Source organism: Poecile atricapillus, chromosome 23, assembly GCF_030490865.1.
Source record: "Poecile atricapillus isolate bPoeAtr1 chromosome 23, bPoeAtr1.hap1, whole genome shotgun sequence".
In the NCBI taxonomy this organism is placed as follows: Eukaryota; Metazoa; Chordata; class Aves; order Passeriformes; family Paridae; genus Poecile; species Poecile atricapillus.
Genome location: NC_081271.1, coordinates 42781 through 64389, shown reverse-complemented (window position 1 = coordinate 64389; position 21609 = coordinate 42781). Strand labels below are relative to the sequence as shown.

Below are 21609 nucleotides of genomic sequence, written 5' to 3'. Positions count from 1 at the left end.
CAAATGTTAATGTTGAATTTTGAGTTGGTTACTGAGTTTTTACACTGGTGATTTTAAGGAAGTGATTGGTTTAAGGGTCAACATTGGCTCATACTGTAAAATTTTCAGATGATTTTGCATAGAGGAACTGTCACACAACCTGAAACCACCTGAGGGGGAGCTTGTGGAGAGAAATAAAGCCAAGTGTGTTGCGGCTGGAGCAGTGTCCAGCAGGACCTTTCTGGGATTGCCCTTTTCTTTTTGCTGTCATGGTTACTCATCTGGAGAGGGGAGAATTGATGGTGGAGAGGAACTGTCACATTGCATTTGCAGCTGATCCTGTGTGTTACTGTTTAGGACAGATTTACACTGACTAGACCTGACCTAATCTTGTAATCTTCAGGGCTGGCAACAGCACAGAGGGGCCAACGGTCAGGCTGGTGGTTGGGTGAAGGTCACGGACATCGTCATGTCACAGAGGGTATCGAGCATAGCCTCGGTTCTGAAGGGTAGAGGCTTCTATTTAAAATTTCCTGCACAAATTTTTGGGATCTTTTTTCTAGGCGTGGTTTGTAGGAAGGTGTGGTTTATTTTACTGGCAGTTAGGGTCTCCTCTACATTTCCTTTTGATTCTTTGAGGAATATTAGTAGGATTTTTTGAGTTGTTTTATGGCATTACAAACACTGTTCTCTCTGTAGAAATGGCAACAAAGCATAGTCAACTTGGATTTCTGCCAGTGTTGATTTTTCAGAGTAGGCTCAGACACATAATACAAGGTTAACTCTGTTTGGCAGAGGGGAAGAGCAGAGTTCAGTGTTTTCATGTCAGCTTTTCAAAGTTTACAGCTGAAAAAAAGGAAGTGAAAAAATGCACATCACATACAGGAACGTGTTTGACATCCACTCATAGCCAGATTAAGAGGGTGGTTCTTTTTGAGAAACAACATAAGCATCTGACAAACACTTTCCCTGAACAACTGCAGAAAACAAAGAAAAGCATTCAGATTCCCCTGACTGGATGAAACCTGTTCCCAGCTACAACCAGACAAGCAGCAACATGGACTTCAGAAATTATTTGTCGAGGGATGAGACTCTGGAACCACTACCCAAGAACTGGGAAATGGCCTACACGGACACTGGCATGATCTACTTCATCGAGTGAGTAACTCGCTCCTTGGAGAAGTGCTGGTGGCTGCAGTCTGGAGAGCTGCTCTTTCACCTCTTTTCTGCTCTTGCTGCTTCTATTTCTTTATCAAGTTTAATATATTCATACTGCTAAATTCCTTACTCGTAGTCCTCAGTGTTGCACGCTTGGTACAATTGCCATTGTGCGGGAAAACTTTATGGTTCCACCTGCAAAGTCTGTTTGTTTGTTTTAAGGTTTTGTATCTCACACATACAAAGCTGGCTGGGTATTGTTAAGTGAAGCATAACATGGAACCTCTATGTCAAATTTCTCTGAAACTTGAGAACTTGTTTATTTTTTCTTCTCGGCTTGTGTTCCTTGGCTGGGAATGGATGTTTCAAAATACAAATAGCCCAGATGAAAGCCCGAGTTAGGAAAGTAGCTCATGTGTGCACATGTAAAACTGCCTCATTTATGAGTTCTAAGGCAAGAATGAAACAGAAGCCTTCCTGAGCATTAAGCGTATGAGGAGGCTAAAAATATTTTTCTCCTATCAGGTAGAAGCAGCTCTTGCTTCCATATGAGCTTTTGGGGGCTGGGGAGGGGATCTGTGCCTCTAACATTGCCCGTGTGCTCTGGAGAGTCTCCACTGTGCTGGTGCCTTTTCTTTTTAGTATTTTACGATGTGACTGAGGCACAAATAAAGGTTCTGTTAGCTGTACTCTGCAGTTTCCTACAATAGTAAATACTCGAAGCAAAGTTTCTTCAGTGTGAAGGAGTTCTCTTACTCTTACACACTGGCACGTGTTCTACTCCACAGTCACAACACCAAGACAACCACATGGCTTGATCCCCGGCTCTGTAAGAAGGCCAAAGCTCCTGAAGATTGTGAAGATGGAGGTGAGATGTTCAGAATGCATTTGTCACCTGTCACCGATAAATGTATGAGTTTATCCCAGCTAGATACGAGCTGTTACTTCTGTGGTAGAAGCTTCTCCCTGGTAGATGAGACTCTGGAGCTGGCAGTGTAGTGCCGAGCGTCCCGTTTGGTGGCAATAGGAACTCACGTAAGACTGGGAAAGTCCACGGTATATTTTCCCTGGAGTAGTAGAATCTGGCTAAATGGAAGGTTTATCTGCATTCCCAAGCAGAATGTGACCTGTTTCGTTCCAGTAAGTGTCATTTTTAAGGAGAAAGCTGCACATGAGTGATGCTCTCACTGGAAACTCTTGGATGGGTGGAATATGGCAGAAGGAGAAGGTCCATAAGTAACAGAATATAGAAATAATGAAGAAGGTGTGGCAGAATACATATTGCTAATGCTAACTACTGCATGTGGCATAGTATTTGAATGCAGAGGCTAAGGGAGCAATCTGACTGATTTAAATTCCTTCAAGACTTCCAGGTCAGTAGCCTCCAGGCAATTCCTGCAAACATTTCCTACACAGCTGGGCAATTTGGTCTGCTAGAAAGGAGTATCAGGTAGCTCTGTCTTGAGCAAATGCCTGACATGTTCCAAAAGCTGAAGCAGGCTCAGAATGACCTGTCATCCTCCAAAATTGCCCACCCTAACAGCCATGTATCCCTAATGAAGCCAGATGGAGCAATAGCTGTGTACTGCTGCTTATTGAACATACGTGCAGCTCGCCACAGGATAAAAGGAGCACTTTAAACAGAGATGCCATATATGCAAATGAACAATACTTAAATTAATAGAACCACTGGATCTTTAGTCAGACCCTGTGGAGCAATGCTTTTATTAGTAATTGGTAACATGCTGTCATATGCTAGGGAAATTCCTGTTATTGTCAAACTTAAGGCAGTCTCAAACAAGATTGCAGGGCAAATTTACCCATAAAATGTCTGGCTAACTGACTATATTCATTATTCTAATATTTAAATTTCTATGGTCAAGTTAACTAGAACAATAAACTTGATCAGCTGACCTCTATGGTAATTGCTTGTTACCTTCAGGTAGTCATGAGCTGCTGGCACCCTCTTACCAGATGCTGAGTTTGCCATCAAAAGGAGCCTTTTGCATGTGATTTTCAGTACAAACAGGTCTTTGAGTTTATTATGTGTTTAACCTGGTGTGATTTCATTGAATACAAGGCTCATCATTTAGTGGAAGAAGGAGTAATAATTACGGGGCTTCACATTCCCTGGAACGGGCTGATACTTTTCATCAGGGAAGAAAATGTGACCTCTATTTTCCTTATATTTTTCATGAGTCTAGATTATCTTTAATGAAAACTCTGCTATTTGTGGATAGTTTTGCCTTGTAATGGAGAACTTGGTCTTTCTGACTGCAGAACTTCCTTATGGATGGGAGAAAATAGAAGACCCTCAATATGGGACATACTACGTTGAGTAAGTGCTGATTATTGATTTGGCATCCTTAAAAATTGAACATGAAATTCTGAAATGCTTGATACTCAGTAAGTAGAGGTTGTAATGCAGTGAAAGGCCAGGTTGGACAGGGCTTGGAGCAATCTGTTCTAGTGGAAGGTATGCATGCTCATTGCAGGGGGTGTAACTGGATGGGCTTTAAGGTTCCTTCCAGTCCAAACCATTCTGTGATCTGTTAAATATATCCAGGAAAAACAGTTCTGGGGTCATGAAGTCATGGCACAAGCTTCTGATAGCACTGGCATGTGGGAAAATCCATGGTGTGACCTTTAAGACTTAGTGTTTTTCATTCAAGGAAGGAGAGCAAGTTGCAACCAAAGTAATTTGTAGATGGAAATGAGCTGATGCAGTGTTTCTTAGCTTAACAAAAACAAAGTCAATTGACTTAAGAGCAGCACCCGATAACTTTAAAAGAGCAAAAATAACTTGTAGATCATTGCTGTCTCCAAAGAGCCAAGTCAATAACCACTGAACTGCCGCAAAGCTCTTCTGAGTCTCCTTCAGGCCAGAGGAAATTAAATCTCTCCTTTATCATGGAGAAGAAAATCGGTAGAGTTGAAAATGTAGCTTTGGACAACAAGAAAACATTTTCCACTTCTCGAAGTCAAGCTGTTTGAATTATGCTCAAATATGTTGGTTTTTCCCTCCTCTGCTGTACTTCTCTAGCATCTACTAGGAAAAAGGTGATGCCTGAGTTTGTAAACACTATAGGTAGGTGGATTAAGAGAAAAAGCAGATTTGCTCAGTTCTAAACTATTACAACTCTACCTACTGATTAAAGGGAGTAAAATTTTATTTGCTTCAAAGTAAATTAAAAAAAAAAACCACCTGCTGAAAGAACAAGCATACTTTCAGTATTGGTTATGAGAGTTTTTTGTTCATTTCTCTGGAGCATTCATCTGACATAATAAAAGAGAATGTTTGTAGATGTATTTTTTTGGTGTTGTCTCTTGGGGGAAATAGTCAGAATGTTTTCTGTCAAAGTCCTGACCTACCTTTTGTGTGCCTGCAGTCATATTAACCAGAAAACTCAGTTTGAAAATCCAGTATTGGAAGCCAAAAGGAAAAAACAGCTAGGACAGACTGATGCTGGCCCTTCCAAATCAGGTATCGCTGAATATCGTGTTCTTTGTCACGTATATCTTTATCTGCAAGTACGCTTTGTAAAAACCCAGTTCTGGAATTCATCGAGGCATCAGCCTTGTCTTTCTGCTAGCCATTACAGTATTACCCGCCGAGATCTTTCGGCTTTTTTAAGGATTTTTTTTGTGTTAAAATTGAACCGAGGCACTAAGACTGCTTTTAAATCGTTTTGGTTGTTCTGAAGCTGGTCATCATAAACAGCTTTGGAACATATATGGAGGGTTAGAAGAGCCTTCTGGAAGTGCAGGTAAAACCACACCTGGAGTTTTTATACTTTTGATCTACTTTAAGCTTGGTACTCAAGGATTAAAACTGGGAATTCGAGATGGGAGATTTGCGTACAGCTCTGTTGCAATCTGTTAAAAAAAGGCCTCTTTTCCGTTCACTGAATTCAGCTGGAAAATGAGTGTAGCGCTTTCCTGTCTGTTTGCTTTATTCCTTAAGAGCGCTTCAGAAGCTGACCAACAATAAACAAATCATTAACCTTTGTGACACCTTAAAAATAAACAAAAACCTTTCCCAAACTAACTCTGGTTTCCTGCCTTCCTGTCTCTGTATTCCATAATTCCGTAGGACCAGGGAGGTCTGTCTTCACTCGAGATCCATCCCAGCTTAATGGAGCACTTATTAGGACATCGCTGAAAAAAAGCACCATGGGATTTGGCTTCACAATCATCGGAGGGGACAGGCCTGACGAGTTTCTCCAGGTGAAGAATGTGTTGAAAGATGGACCCGCTGCGCAAGACGGAAGAATTGCTCCAGGTCAAGTATTATTTCCGTACAGTTCCATTTCCTGGGGTACTTTGGAGAACACGGCTTGAGGTGCTGGAGGTTGGATGACTCCATCCACATCCTCACTAAATTAAATATTTTCTGATTTGTGAAAGATCAGTGCAAAGCAGTGGCTGAAACATTCTAGATAAAAATCTACTTTAAGGTCAGTTCTTAAGTTTTCAGTGCTTCTGCTTTAGCAGAGACGCTTGTCTTCATGTTTATTCATAGAATGATTTTCCTCTCTGTAAGTAAAGTAAAAATCGTGTGTTTGAATCCTGGTCTGTTTTGCCTTGTTGCTGACAAGAACCATGACTCTCATTATTAAAACTGCAGAAAACCCACAGCAGGAATGAGGAAGCAAAGTTGTGTGAGCTGGACAGGTGAGGAGAGAAGAGGGACGAGGGTTCCTGCAATCCATGAAGACTTGCACATTTTCTCATGGTTATTACATGTGTAATTAAGTCACCTATAACCTCTGGTCCTAAACCAGGACAGCATATTAGAAAGGGAAAAATGCTTCTTTATGTATAACATAGACTCTTACTCTTCAAATGAGTGAAAGAACTCATACTTTGAATGATTAATACTATTTACTTACAAAATGAAACACTTTCCTGTTTTGTTGCTGATGTATTGTTTGAACTTGTTTGCATATGGTTCATTTTCCACCTCTGCAAAAATGAAAACACTCCTGCAGAACTGTTGGAATGAAAAGAAGTGCAGCTATTCTGATTGTAGTTCATGGAATAAGAGAGATCCTGTTTTACTGATGCCTGGGCATTAAAGGGATAGGACAGTTTGAAGGGCATATTGTACTGCACGTGCAAAGTTTCACATCAGAGTGATGAAAACATGAAACGGGGTTTTGGGATCCGAAGCGCATGTCAGTTCATTTTGAAAATGTATTCTTAGCCACGTCTGGCAGCAGTGTAAGTGTATGGAGCATGTGTGCGTGTGCGATCCTAGTTTAAGTTCAGCCAGTCCTAAAATAAACGGAGGGCCAAAAAATCCGATTTATTCTGCACTTGGTTTAGAATGCCGTGCAATATGAATTAAAGCAGAAGACATCTGCTTGCTTTAGTGAGCATGCTCTGTTTCATCTCCCCTCGCTGTAAAGTATAATTTTTTAAATCTGCTGCAGATTAAACTTCATATATTTAGCACACGGTGTCCTGAGATGAAATAGAATAAATGCAAAGAGGAAATTCTTTATGCTTTTTGGCAATATTAGCCATGAGGTAATATCCCAGACCCTAGTTATTAATTTGAAGACAGCACTGTGATTTCCTCAAGGTAGGCTTTTGTTGAAGATTTCACTTCTGCTTTTGACACTCTCGAACATTCTTTTGTAACAGGTGACGTCATTGTGGACATAAACGGAAGTTGTGTCCTTGGCCATACCCATGCAGATGTTGTTCAGATGTTTCAGCTCATTCCCATCAATCAGTATGTGAACATGACTTTGTGTCGTGGGTACCCTCTTCCTGATGAAAACGAAGACCCTGTGGTGGATATCGTGACAGCCACCCCCGTCCTTAACAGCCCACTGGTGACCAAGGGAGATGCTTCTGTGTCCAGCCAAGATTTAGTAGCAGGAACAGTCATGTTGGACCAGAATGGGAAAATATTGGTCAACGATCGCCTGAACGGCCCTTCCGTGGATTCAGCAGAGCAGAGGGTCTCCTTTGCCTCCTCAGGAGGCTCTCAGCCGGAGTTGGTCACCATCCCTCTGGTCAAAGGGCCTAAAGGCTTTGGGTTTGCCATTGCAGACAGTCCCACAGGCCAGAAGGTGAAGATGATTTTGGACAGCCAGTGGTGCCAAGGCCTACAGAAAGGGGATGTCATCAAGGAGATTTGCCATCAGAATGTGCAGAGCTTGACTCACCTGCAGGTGGTGGAGGTGCTCAAGCAGTTTCCAGTAGGAGCAGAGGTGCCCCTGCTTATCTTAAGAGGAGGTACAGACAAAATTGCAGTTGTCATGTTGGTTATAAGCTTTTTAAAGTCCTGTTTTAGTGTGATATCTAAATCGTGTCTTGACAGCTACACAGCAACTCATTTTAACTCTGAGCTATTATGTTCTAAGTTTGATTTATACCCCTGACTATTTAGGCTGAGAGCATGTTGCTGGGGTTTTGTTTGGGGTTTTAGTTAGGTTTTTCTTTGGGTTTTTTCCCTCAAAAATTATATGGTGATATGTTTATGCACTGTCTCTTCCAAGTCTCTGTGGAGCGCTAAAGCAAATGCATGGTCTCCAGTATAATGCAAAGCATATGATGGACTGAGTTTTGTGAGGTTCTCAAAATATATTCCAGTAACTGTCTGTAATGAATTGGGGATGGCAGGAGATGGGAGGAAGCATTAGCAAAGAGGTGGGGCTGATCACTGGGAATAGCAGAAAAAAATTCTTATTTTTCCATTGTATATTCATACCTCTTCCTTGATTGTCAGTCACGGACAAGAATGCATTTTGTCCCCAAAAAATAGTATGTGACTTTCAAAGGAAGCTGAATCTGAATGGATTATGAAGCAGCTCTTAGCTGCTCAGTGTCCCTTCAGGCTTTATTGTAACCCTGACTTCAGCCACTGGCATTTGCAAAAATCTCCGGATTTTGTCCCGTATAAATGCTACTATTCTTGAATCAGCTAAGGAAATAATTCCATTTCTTTGTGGCAAGTGAAATTCCTTCAGACAAATTCCTAAGTTTCCTTATCCCATGAGTTGAGGGGTGACTTGGTTGACCAGTTTCTAGCAAGAAGAGAAATAGATATTTTTCATTGTTGTACAGCTTTCAGTTCTAATTTGAGACTTCTCCAAAGTGATGGTTTTGGTCACTTTGCCATTTAAAAGCACAGAGTCAACCACTATTATTTTCACCCCAGGAGCATCTGATTATATTGCTGTAATGTTGAAACGTTTTGTAACCTGCTATTAAAATTACTTTCTATTTTCTTCAGGTCCACCCTCACCTACTAAAGTTGCCAAAGGAGTGAGTATTGGTGATGTATTTGTCTTGGTTTCTGAGCTGCTTTGTAATCTCATTTCCTCTGGATTTTAGTCCCTGTGATAACCTACCTGCAAGATGGTTTACCAAAACCACATCTGCCTGGTAGGCATAAAGTCTTTGTCTAAGTAGCTGCTGTCCAAGTACCCATTAAAAGGGAAACAAAATACAGTATGGTTTTTTTCATTGCTAATTATTAAAGTGAAATGGGGTTCCTATAGGAAGTTTATGATCCTTTGATTCTTCTTAATCCTCGTGTTTATGGAGGATTAATTAATGTACTGGTTAGTGCTCCCTTCTGGAAGTGCTTATCTTTGGATCCATATTTTCAGCAGGTCTCTGTGGAGCTGTACATTCCTAGCTCGATACTCATTGCTCTTGGAAGTTATCTGTCAGAGCATCTTTAATATATATTAGCTCAGTAAAGAATCCTTGGTCTTAATTAAACAACCTCTAATTTAATAATGCTGGTATTAATGCTTATGTTTATTTTGAAGGTTTCTGTTATAAATTAGGCTGGTAGAACACAGATACTTCTTTAAAAATGCTTCTTGTACAAATCAGGACAAATCAGGGCAATTTAGGAAAATCCCATTCCCAGAACGTAGCTGTAACTTCTCTTTCTGTCTTTATCCTGCTGTTTGAGTGCAATCTTAGTTCTGTCCCAGCAGTGACATGACACAGGAGCACATGTTCAGCATGCTCAAAGACGACTGTACTCGGTAAAGTCTTCAGATTGGGTTCCTCTTCAGGTTCAGATGTTCAGATTCAGCATCCAGCTGCCCACACTGAACAAATCAGAGCAGAAATCCCCGCAGTTGGAGGGCCCCGTCGGCACAGATCCCATGGCAATGTGCTAAAAATAGTTTGGACTTGGGGACTGGCATTCTGTACCGGCACACGTACAGGAGCAACAGCCCACAGAGCGCTCGATGCTCAGTGGCATTAAGCAGCGTGGCAAAGTAATTCACTTAAAAAGGGCAAGTTCTTGTGTTTATAAACATACAAGAAGTGTCACACTACTGCATGGCTCTGGGCAGTTCATTCTGCTCTTGGTGAAAGGGCAGATCTACGTCTGTTCTGCCCCTGCTATGGTTCAGCATGCACTGCCACGTGCCAGTTTTCCAGGCTGGGTTTCAGCCCAGGAGAAGTATTTAGAGTTATTTTAGTGCATAATTGACTGGGAGTTTAGATGAGAGACCACAAGGATGTTTGGTGTCCTTGCCTCATGAACAGAAGTGTTGCAGATCATGAAAAGGCACATAGGAAGCTGTTAATACCTCACACTACCCAGGTGTGTCCTCCTCTTCTGTATATATATCGCTCCAGCAAACAGCTCATGCTGTACTTGTGGGGAGGAGCTTGGCAGAGGACAGGAGGCAGTGCCTGCAGAGTAGCACATGCCCACGGTGCTAGATTGTGGTCCAGAGCCTGGCAGGTGCCTGACAAGGATTCGGTGTCTTTTCCAAACGTGATCGGTCCTTTATGCCCTACTTCATGCCATGTATTGCTAACCACCAGCATCTGCCCAGCTTCACTCCTCTCTGAGCACCAGTCACTTCAAACTCTTTCCAAGCCTAGTCTCCAGTAGAAATTCATGTACCGGTGAGGAAGACTTCAGTACTCTGGTCAGACACGTACCAGAAAAAAAGGGAAAGCTGTAATTTTACTGGAAAAGCTGTAATTTTGTTCCTTTCTACTTCTGTTTTTCTTCTGTGTGGCGTTTGTTCATTGTCTTTGCACGACATTTACATGACAAGCGTAGTCATGCCTTTATTTAATATGGATTTTGTGTCCGTGGCCTATTTCAGAAGGGCAAGCAGGACAGTTCAGGGAGTTTGGAAGCTGTCTGCGATACCATTCCACAGCCGATGCCCTTCCCGCCCTCTGCTGTGCGACCAGGCTCTCCTAAACTGGACCCTTCCGAAGTCTACCTGAAGTCTAAGACAATTTATGAGGACAAACGTAAGTATATCATCTTCAACTTGAAATTGCTCAATGATGAGAGAATTTTTTCTTTTGTTGTATGTGCAGTAAAACTACTGAGACTTTGTTGCGAAGTTTGTTAACCTGCTGTGGATAATACATTTCAAGTCATGCATAATTCAAACAGGAATGAGAAAAACAAAAAAGATAAAATATGTTTCAACCATATTTTCAGTTAAACAGTTAATTGCAGAAAAAATCTCAAGGATGTTTTTGAAGTTAGCTGGAGCAGACCTGCTTAAAAAAGTAGCGCTGAGTTGTGTCACAGACTGGCTTTTATCCTGGTCTACTGCACAGATGTGGTTGTGATTTCTGCTTAGAAAATTAATTATTGAAAATTAATACCTCTTTTGAAAAGAGAATATCACTGTATTTCTGGTTACTGTGTTTTGTCACTAGAAGACTCAGAGTGTACCACCGAAGTATAATCCTTCAATAATCCAAGATAGCTCCTTACGTTTTGAAATACTGTTTTTTTCCTTAGCTCCAAACACAAGAGATTTAGATGTTTTCCTGAGAAAACAAGAATCAGGCTTTGGTTTCCGGGTGCTTGGAGGGGACGGACCAGATCAGCCTGTAAGTGAAACTGCTCACAGTTATCTCGTAGTTTTGCTGTTGGAATGATCCTACTCTGTCATCCTCATTTCCCATCGTCCCATCCAGGCAGTTCAGTGATGGCAAAATTGACCAATTTGCTACCTGACTTTCAGAGATCAGGAATCAGTCCAGATTACCTTTATTTTTTCCCCTCTTTGCAAACTCCGGTCTCCAAGGTTCTGCACCCTTCTTAGTACCGAGCCTGTCCTTGGCCGCAGTTTTTTGTTGGGCTGAGGACACTTGGCTGTTGATGTATCTCGGAGCCTTCGGAAGGGCCGTGCAGGTGCCCAGCCTTTGCCCATTGTCACTTGAGCTCAGCGGTGGCCTTGGCACAGGATGTGCCCGGATTCAATGATCGGTGTGCTGTGCACAGCAGTGCACCCTGGGAACCAGCTGAGCGGAAGGAAGCGGTTGCTCCTCCTGTCAAAACTTCATTAGGCTGTTCCTTTTCTTGCAGCCCAGTGAAATGTGGTTTGACATGGTGACACACCGCTTTTATTCCCTGCTTCTCCCACTGGATTTTTAAGCATGTATCGCATTGGAGGCAGCTGGGCAAATACCAGCGCAGAGACCCCTGGATGGTCTGTTCTCCGAGGGCAGGTTTTAGGAGACTCCTCTCTATTTTCGAACGTGCATAAATTCCTCTCTGGAAGGAAGCACTAAGACCTGTATTATATATTGGGGACCTTTCTTTAAGCTGTTAAGTGGAGAGTAAAAGCTTTTGGAATAGATCTGCAGAGATTATTTCGTGATTACAATGAAGGAATTCAGTTTTTCCATTCCCAGCTGTGATCTAGTGCTAGCCTTTTTTTCTCCTCTTCCTCCCTCACTAACATGCATTTAAAGTAAGGAGCAAACACAGAGAATGTCACTTCTGTTGCACTTTATAGTGTTTGTGGTGTTTGGTTTCCATAACAGCCATAGCTGTTAGGAAGTGTGGACCTGCTGTCTTGAGTGCTGTGTACTGATGAGCTGCCCACTGTTGCTTAACCTCTAGCAGTACTAGCTGTAGTTACCCTTAATCTTCCATTTAATCAGAAAGTGATTGTAACATATGAAATAGAGTGTGGTGCTCTTCTCTGTGTTTTATTTAGTAGCACTTTTTGAGGTGGGGGTAGGCAGAACTGATGATGTTCGAATTCATTATCTAATTACCAAAAGCTGAGAACTGAAGCAACTTGAAGTGTGGAACTGTCTATAAGCAATTATTTTCAGAAATAAACTTGAGTTCATTCAAAAGCTTTTATTTCTTTCCCAATCATTCTGTCTCAGTCTTGGTAAAAAAATAAAGCAGGATGAATGTCAGAGGCTTTTGTGTCATTAGTGTCTAGGAAATCATATGTATAATAAGTACATGGCATGCGCTCATTTCAAAAGCTGAGCCTTTTAATAAACTGACAAACATGCTCAAGAGAGCAGAACTGACAAATATGGATTAAAGATTTTTGAAGTATTCAGTGAATGCTTTGAGACCCCAGATTGTCTCAACTAGATCAGCTTGTGCAGAGTGCGCTTTCTGGCTTCATTTCTGCTAGAGCGGGACAGTGAGGTAATATTGGAAAGAGTCTTCCCAAAAGACCTCGTCTGCACATCAACCACTGTGTGTTCTGATGAATTCACGTTCTCATTCAAACCCCCGGACTCTGCTCACAGATCTATATTGGAGCCATAATCCCATTGGGAGCAGCGGAAAAGGATGGGAGGCTGCGTGCAGCGGATGAGCTGATGTGCATCGATGGAGTCCCTGTGAAAGGGAAGTCACACAAGCAAGTTCTGGATTTAATGACCAGCGCCGCACGGAACGGGCAGGTGCTGCTCACAGTCCGGAGGAAGATCTTCTTCGGTGGTAGGTGTCCACTTGCCCAGAAGGAGCACTTGTAGGGCTTGTAATCAAATCCACCAAAGCTGCTCTGGAACTTAATTACTGCACTGAGGCTGAGCAGCCTGAGATTGAGGAGGGTCAGCTATAACTCTGAAATGGAGAAAAGCAGAATTTAATAAGCTTGGACCCCATTGCTCACTAGTTTGTGCTGCTTACACAGATAAGGCTCTGAAAATTATGATTCAGCGGTGATTTCTTTTTTGTAGTAGGTAGTAGTTAAAACAGCCATTAGTGCTGTGGAAATTGCATAATAATGCAGTCTCTTTTCTCAGCATCTCAGAACGTTTTGGGTTGAAAGGGACCTTAAAGCTCATTTTGTCCTACATCCTGCCACGGGCAGGGAGGGGCACCCTCCGTATGCTGTATTCTCAAATCCTTCGCATCGGTGCGTAGCAAGTTTAACTATTCAAATGAGAGCCATTTCAGGGCGGGATCTTGAGATGCTGCAGTTTTAGATCGGTGTCCAGATCAACAGTTCAGATATTCGTCTGTGACTCCATGAATGACAAAGCTGGGATGGGATTTACAGCTGACAAGGGCCCCCTGCTCTGACTGGCAACTGCTGTTGCCACCTCATACTGGCACTGACACTTGAGCTTCATGGTTGTGCTGAAGTCGCTTGGTGTGATTGTTTCTTATTTGTTGTTTGTCCATTCCCTGCAAGGGGAAAAGCAGGCAGAGGAGGAGGAGCCACAACCTGTCCTGACACAGAACGGCTCTCCCCGGCTGAACCGTGTTGACTTGGCCAACCAGCCGTGCCCAGAGGTCTACGATGTCCGTCTGCAGCGGAAGGAGAACGAAGGATTTGGCTTCGTCATCCTCACCTCCAAGAACAAACCTCCTCCTGGGGGTAAGTGCCATGTCCTGGTGGCTCTGCCCCTGCCTGGCCTCGCTGGGGCTTCTCCAGGGATATGGCTTCCTCTGCACTGCTGGTGTTTCCCTCATAGTCAGCTTTCACTCACACTGGCACAGCCCAGCCAGCTAAGTCTTGGTCTGTCTTGCTTCATATTTATGCTCTTGGTCACCCCACTGTGACATAAGTGGGGAACGGGGAATTTATATCCCACACGACCCATACCCAAGAGTGCACTTGTCATGGGGCAGCATTTAGGATGTAGATATTTGTCAGGCAGTGGCAATGATGCATTAATTCATTGGCATTTTAATGGAAGCGTAGTTTCAACCTTGGCTTTGGATTACCTAATCAGGTAAAATTTCTTGTTTTGGGGATCTGAAGAAGTAAGAGTCTACAGTATTTGGTGGAAAGCAGTGAAGCCATTACCATCACTGAGTGTGTTTGTCTAGGGAGATCATCAAAGTCAAAAAGTGGCCTGGTCTGGTACTGCAGTTGTGAGATATGGACGTGGCTCTGGCATGGTTGTCTCTAGTTCTGCCTTTGCGGTCATCTCTGGGAAAGGAGCTGAAATCAGTCTTTTTTCCTTCTACTTCTCATAACATTTCTAGTTTTCTCCATTCTGTCTGTTCTGGCCCCATAGCCCTTGCTTCCGGAGGAGTCTGTGCAGGGCACGGTATCACTCTGGGGTGAACCAAGCCACGACAGCTGGAAGAAATTTGACACAATTATTACAAGTGCACGTTCATCTCAGAGATCAGGAAAAGTGGTCAGGTCTGTGCAGAGCTGACGTAGCATCTTGCTGGCCTTGCACAGGCTCCCTGCTCAGGTCCTCACCTGACTGAATCAGTCCCAGGCAGGAGAAGTTTGATATATATTTTTAAGTGTGTTTAAGGGTTAATTTTTTTTTGCAAGTGGGAAGAGTTTGCCCATGCATCTGAATCTCTGCGTTACAGTGGATGGCCATAACTCTCTCTGAGCCCTCACCGTCCGTCAGGGTCGATGCATGAAGTGGAAAACTACATTATATACGGTAAAACCAACTGTTACGGTGCACTTCAGCGCCACACGTTCTCACTCGTCCCTTTGTGACCCATTTCCTTCCCACGTTTTTCTTCAGGCAAAACACCCTGTACGTGACAAGGCCATGCTATTGGGTTGGCCTCTCCATTCGCTCACAGTGAGGCATTCCTCATTATTTGCAGGCTTGTCCTGTACAAGCGGTGCCACCCTTTGGAGCAGGAGAGCGGGGACAAACGCTGACCGCTGCTCTGTAATGACTAGTGACAGGACCAAGGGAATGGCTGGAGCTGTGCCAGGGGAGAATTAGGTTGAGTATGAGGAAAAGCTTCTTCCCCCAGAGGGTGGTGGGGCAGTGAACAGGCAGGCTCCTCAGGGAAGTGGTCACAGGCCCACGGCTGCCAGAGCTCAAGGAGTGTTTGGACAATGCTCTTCAGGCACAGGGTGGGATTTGTTTGGATTATGGGATGTCCTCTGCAGTGACAGGAGTTGATCATCCTTGTGGGTCCCTCCAACTCAGCGTATTTTGTGGTTCTGTGACTGGTAATTCTGGGTCTATGTGATGCTTGTCTGAAGTGCACATGGTAGGATTCTTGAGGTTGCCCTGTGCAGGGCCAGGAGCTGTACTTCGATCCTTGTGGATCCCTTCCCACTCAGGATATTCCATAATTCTGTGAATACTTATAGTGTTGCTGTGCCTATTCTTGTTTTCTAGTGATTCCTCACAAGATCGGGCGGATTATCGAGGGAAGCCCGGCTGACCAGTGTGGGAAGCTGAAGGTGGGCGATAGAATCTCAGCGGTAAACAACCAGTCCATCGTGGAGCTCTCCCATGACAGCATTGTGCAGCTCATCAAGGATGCAGGCAACATGGTGACCCTCACAGTGGTGGCTGAGGAAGGTAATATACCTAGAAATACCTATAACAAGGCTGTGAATAAAGCCAGCAGATGATTCTCTAATTTCACAGTCATTGCAAATATTTAGCATGCCATCTCAGCCTGTAACACAGAATTTCAAAGACTTAATGCTCCTTTTTGTTAATGCTTGAAGTAGAGAGACCTCTCTAAGTTACTTTTCTATTAAGATTTTTATTTTTATCCAATCTATTTCACTTCATTCCAGTTTGAAGGGACACACTTCAAAGCAGTTGCCATGGGTGATGTGTATAAAGCAACTGAAGTTTGAGTTGATTGAATTAGTTAGATCTGTATTCTCTGCAGGTTTTGGTCATCAAATCCAGACTGGTTTTGGTTGGAAGGACCCGAAACCCCATTCATTTCATTCCGCTCCCTGCCATGGATAGGCATACCTTCCACTTGTTTTCAAAATAAGTTTTCTCAATGTCTTATTTCTGCCCATTGTTTATGCATGTCCTTACACGGACTCCATGTAAAAACCTTTCCCACTGCCTCAATTACAGATTTGGAGCCAAAATACAGAGATAAAACCAAAACCTGGGGAGACTCAACAAAGAGAGAAAAGAACCCCTCAGCAGCAGGTGGTGAAACCAGAGTGAAGATCAGTCAGAAAAAATCTGTGCCTCAGAGGAGCTGGAATTGGTGTGTTTCAGATGTAAAGAGTTTTGTGACAGTGAAGGAGAAAGAAGCAGAATTCCCATTCCAGTGGAGTGGGAATATATCTCCTCTTTAAAATTCCCCTTGATGTAGCTGAAGAAATAGAGTTTAGCTCACAGTAGAACCCTCTATAGTGGAGGAATCCAGCATGGATGTGGGCAAGTCAGGGTTTCAGGCAGTCAGGGGAGAGAGCTGAGCCTCACAGGGCTGATTCACACCCAGGAAAATCCAGGATACAGCTCCAAAAACACCAAATGCCCTTCTTGCCGGAAGCTGTCGAGCCTCGTAAGGCAGAAACGCTGATAGAGTTTGCTGTTCCCCAGCTTTGTCCTTTGAAAGTGGAAACAAAACCTCTTGCCTCGTCCCCTTCCCTCCCCTCAGGCTTTCACAGACCCGTGATCTTTGCTTTTCATGGGAATAAATTAATTCCCTTCATGCGCCAGAAGAGATTCTTTACCATTTTTCATGAAAGCAAGAGCCTGTCATCTTTTGTCACATATTAGCTGGGAACACACGAGAGGAGGCTGCAGAGAGGGATGCAGGATTTGTACAAACAGATGGCGTTTTTCTTGCCTATGCTTCTAAAATAAAAATCTGAGGGTATACCAGGAGTAAAAGTTGACATTTTGTCTCTAGAGAAAAACCTCTTTCAGGCATGTCATGGGAACAGCACCAAGCAGTTCTGTTGAGGGCTCTGGAAGCTGAGAACATTTTTATTACACTGAGAAATTCAGTGTAATATGCTTTAAATTTCCCTTCCCTTAACATTCTTGAGCACTTTTTGCATTTTAATGGAATTGGTATGTTCTTAATTAAGAAATGTGGTAATGTGCTGCACCTAATGGGGCTCCTTCCAGAGAAAAGGAGTTATTAGTTTATATTTCATCACCGAAGTCCAGGGACTGATTCCGAAGTCTATCTTGGGCCTCTGCTTGCCATTCAGGTTCTACCTAAGGGGCAGCTTTTTGTGTAGACGGCGGTTCCTTATTCTTAAGTGAGGGTGTCATTTTTGTGTCCCGAAACATGGGGCTTTTTCCAGAAATGCACCGGATTTATTGTAAAGCGCACACTAACAGTATTTTCCGTAGAAGGGAAAATAATAGGAGGTTATTTTAAATGGGTTTTTTAAACCATTTTAAAAAATGGGTTTTTAAAACCATTTTTTAAAACCATTTTTTTAAACCATTTTTTTTTTTCACCTAGGGAGAAGGAAAAACACTTTAAAATTCCTCTCGATTGCCTGCCAGTGAACTCTTCCCCCCAGTGGGGCTGTGGGACCAGTTCCTCACCTTGTCTGGAGCTGGGAAATGGAAAACCGTGTTGTGCCTTAAATGAGTTGGCGATTTCCCTTTATTTGATGGGACCTTCACCTCCAAATTCCCATTTCTCCTGATGATCCTCATTCCCTTACCTTTATAGAGGGATATTTTTCAAATAGACACTGTTCTTCATCTCTTAGAAAATTTCATGGTACTGAATATCTGAACCAATTTCCTGGAAATGATCGGCCCCCATCCCCTCTGGCGTCTATCAAGTCGCAAACAGGCTAAAAACCTTCTGTTCATGTCAGAATCCATACAATTGTGTTGGTATTTCCTGAGGAAAAGCAGAGTAAAAGAATAAAGAATAAAATTCATAGGAATTTATTCCATGGAATAATTAGAGCTGTACTTGTGTTCCTGGCTTGGAAAAGCCTCTCTCTGTTGTGCTCACATGAGCTCGGCTCGGCCCAGGCCAAGGTATTGTGGCTGCTTGGTTTCTTGGGAGCGGTAGCCTCAGCACTGGTGGTGACCATTGTCCCGGCTGTGGATTTGTGAAGTTGTGACTATAGATTTTGTTTGCATTTTAGAGCAACGTGGTCCTCCATCAGGAACAAACTCAGCCAGGCAGAGTCCGGCCCCACAGCACCGACCACTGGGATTGGCACTGATCAACCCAGACAGGTTGGGAAAAGTGGCTGGGAATGGTGGGCAGAGCTTGGCCAGAGGGATGAATGCGAAGGTAACGTCCACATCCTTTCACCTTTCTGTAGGGGAGCTACAGAAGGGGAAGCTGGAAAAGAAGTTTCTAGTAGCTACCGGCTGTCCTGGCCTGAGCACAAGCACATGGCACAGTTGGATGCTGCTTCAGGTGTTGGCAGCCGTCATTCCCAGGTACAAAAATCCATCCAGAGGGTGGGGAGACACAGGGAATACTCATCCGTCAAGGCACTCTAGCGACATTGCCACAGAGTTCTCAAGAGCAGAACGTTACAACATTTCCCTGTCAGATATGGGTACAACAATTGTGTATAAAAGTGTACTGAAGTGTCTCACAGAATATTTTTGCTCATGTTTTAAATGTGATTATCTCCTTAGGGTAGTTGAACGCTCATTATTGTTACGAAAGAAACACAAAAGGCTTGTAAGGGAGCGACTATGGACCCTTTGGCAAAATGTCTTCAGGAATTTTGTGCCTGTCTCAGACTTAGAAAGAAAGATGTTCTGAATGTTTAGACTTAGATTAAAACCATTACCCTGAGTCACCCCAGAGCTGGGATGAATGCTGTTTAAATGCTTAAAATACAGAAGTATTGAAATGTTTTTCTAGAAAAACAAAAGGTTAAATCTGCCTACAGGTCCTCATCTCTATATTTTTTTTAATTTATTTTTTTTTCCATCCCTCTCTCTGACTTCCTGCACAGAATCCCGGCTGTTTCCCAGTAGAGTTGGAAAGGGGCCCTCGAGGGTTTGGATTCAGCCTCCGCGGAGGAAAAGAATACAACATGGGCTTATTCATCCTCCGTCTGGCTGAGGATGGGCCGGCAGTCAAGGATGGGAGAGTCCATGTGAGTTCAGCTTCTCTAATCAATTTTTTGATGCGGTCAATACGTTAGTTTATCCAGAGTGGTGACCTTCTTTGACGGAGCGTCTTCAACAAAACCCAGGAAGCCTCTTTGAGATGTTAATGTTACACACCAGTGACATCTATTGGCTGCTGTGTGCGGTGCCAAATAGGCTTCTACTCCCTTTTGGTCCCCATTTCCCTTCCCAGTTTTCCCCAACAGAGAACTCTTTTTGGGGTCTGCTATTCCAGCCCCTTTCCAGCAGCCGGGGAAGTTAGCACGAGCTGAAATTACCTGCCTGGTACCAGTGAGAGTTGTTTATTGGCTCTGAGACCTCACCGCTGATCTCTCCAACCTGAAACAACAATTCCTGTCCGTATAGCAAACCCGTTTGCACGGTGTTCAGCTCAGCAGTGGGCGTAGGGAAGGTGCCGTGTCCTCCCCTGGATAAGGTGACCTCAGACAGGTGCGATGTCGTTGATCCATGTGCTCCCTCCACAATCCGGAATGAAAATACGTTCAAGCGCATCCTGTATCTGCCTCATCACTTGTAAATAAATAGAAGATGTGGTTAAGATATCTGGAATCTTTCCCTGAAAAGACTACCCCTGTGCACCTCTGAACCCCCGGACCCTGGGGTCACATCCTGTTTGTCATCCATGGAACGACGTCACTAATGCCCACTGGATTTTAGCATGAGAGGGAAAACAGAAGCATTTGCCTCTATTATTTTTCCTTTCTAAATGAAAAGCCAGTTCGCAGAGTCAGAGATTCCCAAAGAGTAATCTGCTTCACTTTTTTCCTCAGGTCGGCGACCAAATAGTGGAAATTAATGGAGAACCTACCCAAGGAATCACTCACACACGAGCCATTGAGCTGATTCAGGCTGGAGGAAATAAAGTTTTGCTGCTGCTGAGACCAGGGACTGGATTGATACCAGATCACAGTACGTTGTCTTAAGGGCTGTTTGGTGTTGAGGGGAGTAAAGTGGGATAAGGAGATTCTGCTGCTTGTACACATTACTACTGCAGTAGTTGGAAGTTGCCTTTGTGACAGCTGTGCATTCATTATTGAATTAAATTAAATATTAAAATACAAAAATTGAAAATCAAAATATCTGTTTTCAAGCATGAGGAATATTTGGGGTAAAATCAACACGTGACAAGTACATGGGAGTATTGCACAATCTGAAATTATTCCGTATTTCTAATTAGTTGCTCAGTTCTGTCCAAGCTAATCGAGTTTTTCTATAAAAATATGCTGATTAAGCCTGATTGCCTTTTAATTTAAATGAAACTTCTCTGTGCTACACTACTGCTAAAATTTTGTTTCTGTACATATTTACCTCTGTTTTTAGCTTTCTAAATTATGAAAAACTTTGTTTCTCAAAGCCAAAACTTCAGGAATCAGGAAAGGGACAACTTTATTCTCCGAAGGGATTTAGGGATTCAAGGAGATTTCTGCATCTACAAAACGAAACAACAGTTTTGTAGGCCAAAAAAAAAAAAAAACAAACCAGGAAGTACAGCAGAGCAAATGTTTGCAGGAGCCACAGAGTTCAGAACTGATGACTTTGGGTCTGACTCAGTCCCAAGGCTGCAAATCAGAGGCTTGTGGCAGTGCTGGCATTTTAAAGCAAAGAACATTTCATTTCCTAAATATGCATTTTAGTCTTTGTAACCCCTGATGCTGACACTGAGGTGCCGATGGTTAAACTTCCTAAATTGTAGGGTCGCTTCTGCTGATAAGGAGCTTTTCGGTCACCGTGAGCAACCTCCAGTTTATCCTTTCAAAATCCCGAACACACACAGCTACCAAATACTTTGCGCGTTCAGTCGCTAATTGGCATTCACTCAGAGGGTAAAATCTGCTCAGTACTGTCTGAATTTCTTTTCTCCCGGGAGCTAGAAAAGGGTCCTGAGCATTACTCCTGGCCCTGCTGGTCTCAGAAATTCCCTGAACTTGGGGGAGAAACAGACTTGGACAAAAGGGAACCTCTGGAGCTAGAGGAACCTCTAGCTCTCTGTCTAGAGTGGGGCCTGGGATGAGGTGAAGGAGGCGGTGGAGGGGGGGGAAGGGTTTATTGCCTCTTGCCTTGCTGTTAATCCCACGTTTCTGATTGAAATCTTGCTTGCTGTACTCTGTGGGTTTTGGGGTTTTTTTGTATGTACTTCTGGGCTTTTTCTCTTCCTCCTTCAGGTTTGGCTCCTTCCAGCCTGTGTCCCTACGTGAAACCTGAGCAACATTAAGGGCTTTCAGTGCTTTTCTTGGTTTTTCCTTAAAGACTTGGTAAATCTGCATGTCTTGTTTCATCTCTTCCTATTTTTGACGGGCAAAGCTATGAATAACCCAAACTTTTCACTGTTTCAGATTTCTTTAGGCATAACAGTTCTGGTTTGTTTTGTTTTATTAAACAGTGTAGGTCAGGGACTTTTTA

The 21609-nt window shown here is 43.2% G+C and overlaps 1 protein-coding gene across 4 annotated transcripts in view; it reads left to right on the top strand.

Moving 5' to 3' along the window:
• The window catches only part of MAGI3 (membrane associated guanylate kinase, WW and PDZ domain containing 3), a 54867-nt gene that overhangs the window by 29982 nt on the left and 3276 nt on the right, over nt 1–21609 (top strand). Inside the window, exons 5-21 of one of the 4 annotated variants that reach the window (XM_058855946.1) lie at nt 963–1137; nt 1926–2005; nt 3418–3475; nt 4527–4621; nt 5231–5419; nt 6787–7386; nt 8387–8418; nt 10245–10398; nt 10904–10995; nt 12670–12862; nt 13563–13748; nt 15487–15672; nt 18198–18291; nt 18381–18501; nt 19032–19175; nt 19980–20118; nt 21372–21461. In XM_058855946.1, the coding sequence (XP_058711929.1) occupies nt 963–1137; nt 1926–2005; nt 3418–3475; nt 4527–4621; nt 5231–5419; nt 6787–7386; nt 8387–8418; nt 10245–10398; nt 10904–10995; nt 12670–12862; nt 13563–13748; nt 15487–15672; nt 18198–18291; nt 18381–18501; nt 19032–19175; nt 19980–20118; nt 21372–21421 (2588 nt within the window). In that variant the 3' untranslated portion in view covers nt 21422–21461. Of the gene's footprint in view, nt 1–962; nt 1138–1925; nt 2006–3341; nt 3476–4526; nt 4622–5230; nt 5420–6786; nt 7387–8386; nt 8419–10244; nt 10399–10903; nt 10996–12669; nt 12863–13562; nt 13749–15486; nt 15673–18197; nt 18350–18380; nt 18502–19031; nt 19176–19979; nt 20119–21371; nt 21462–21609 lie in introns of those variants that run through there. The other 3 variants (XM_058855944.1, XM_058855943.1, XM_058855945.1) reach the window with 3 other exon arrangements.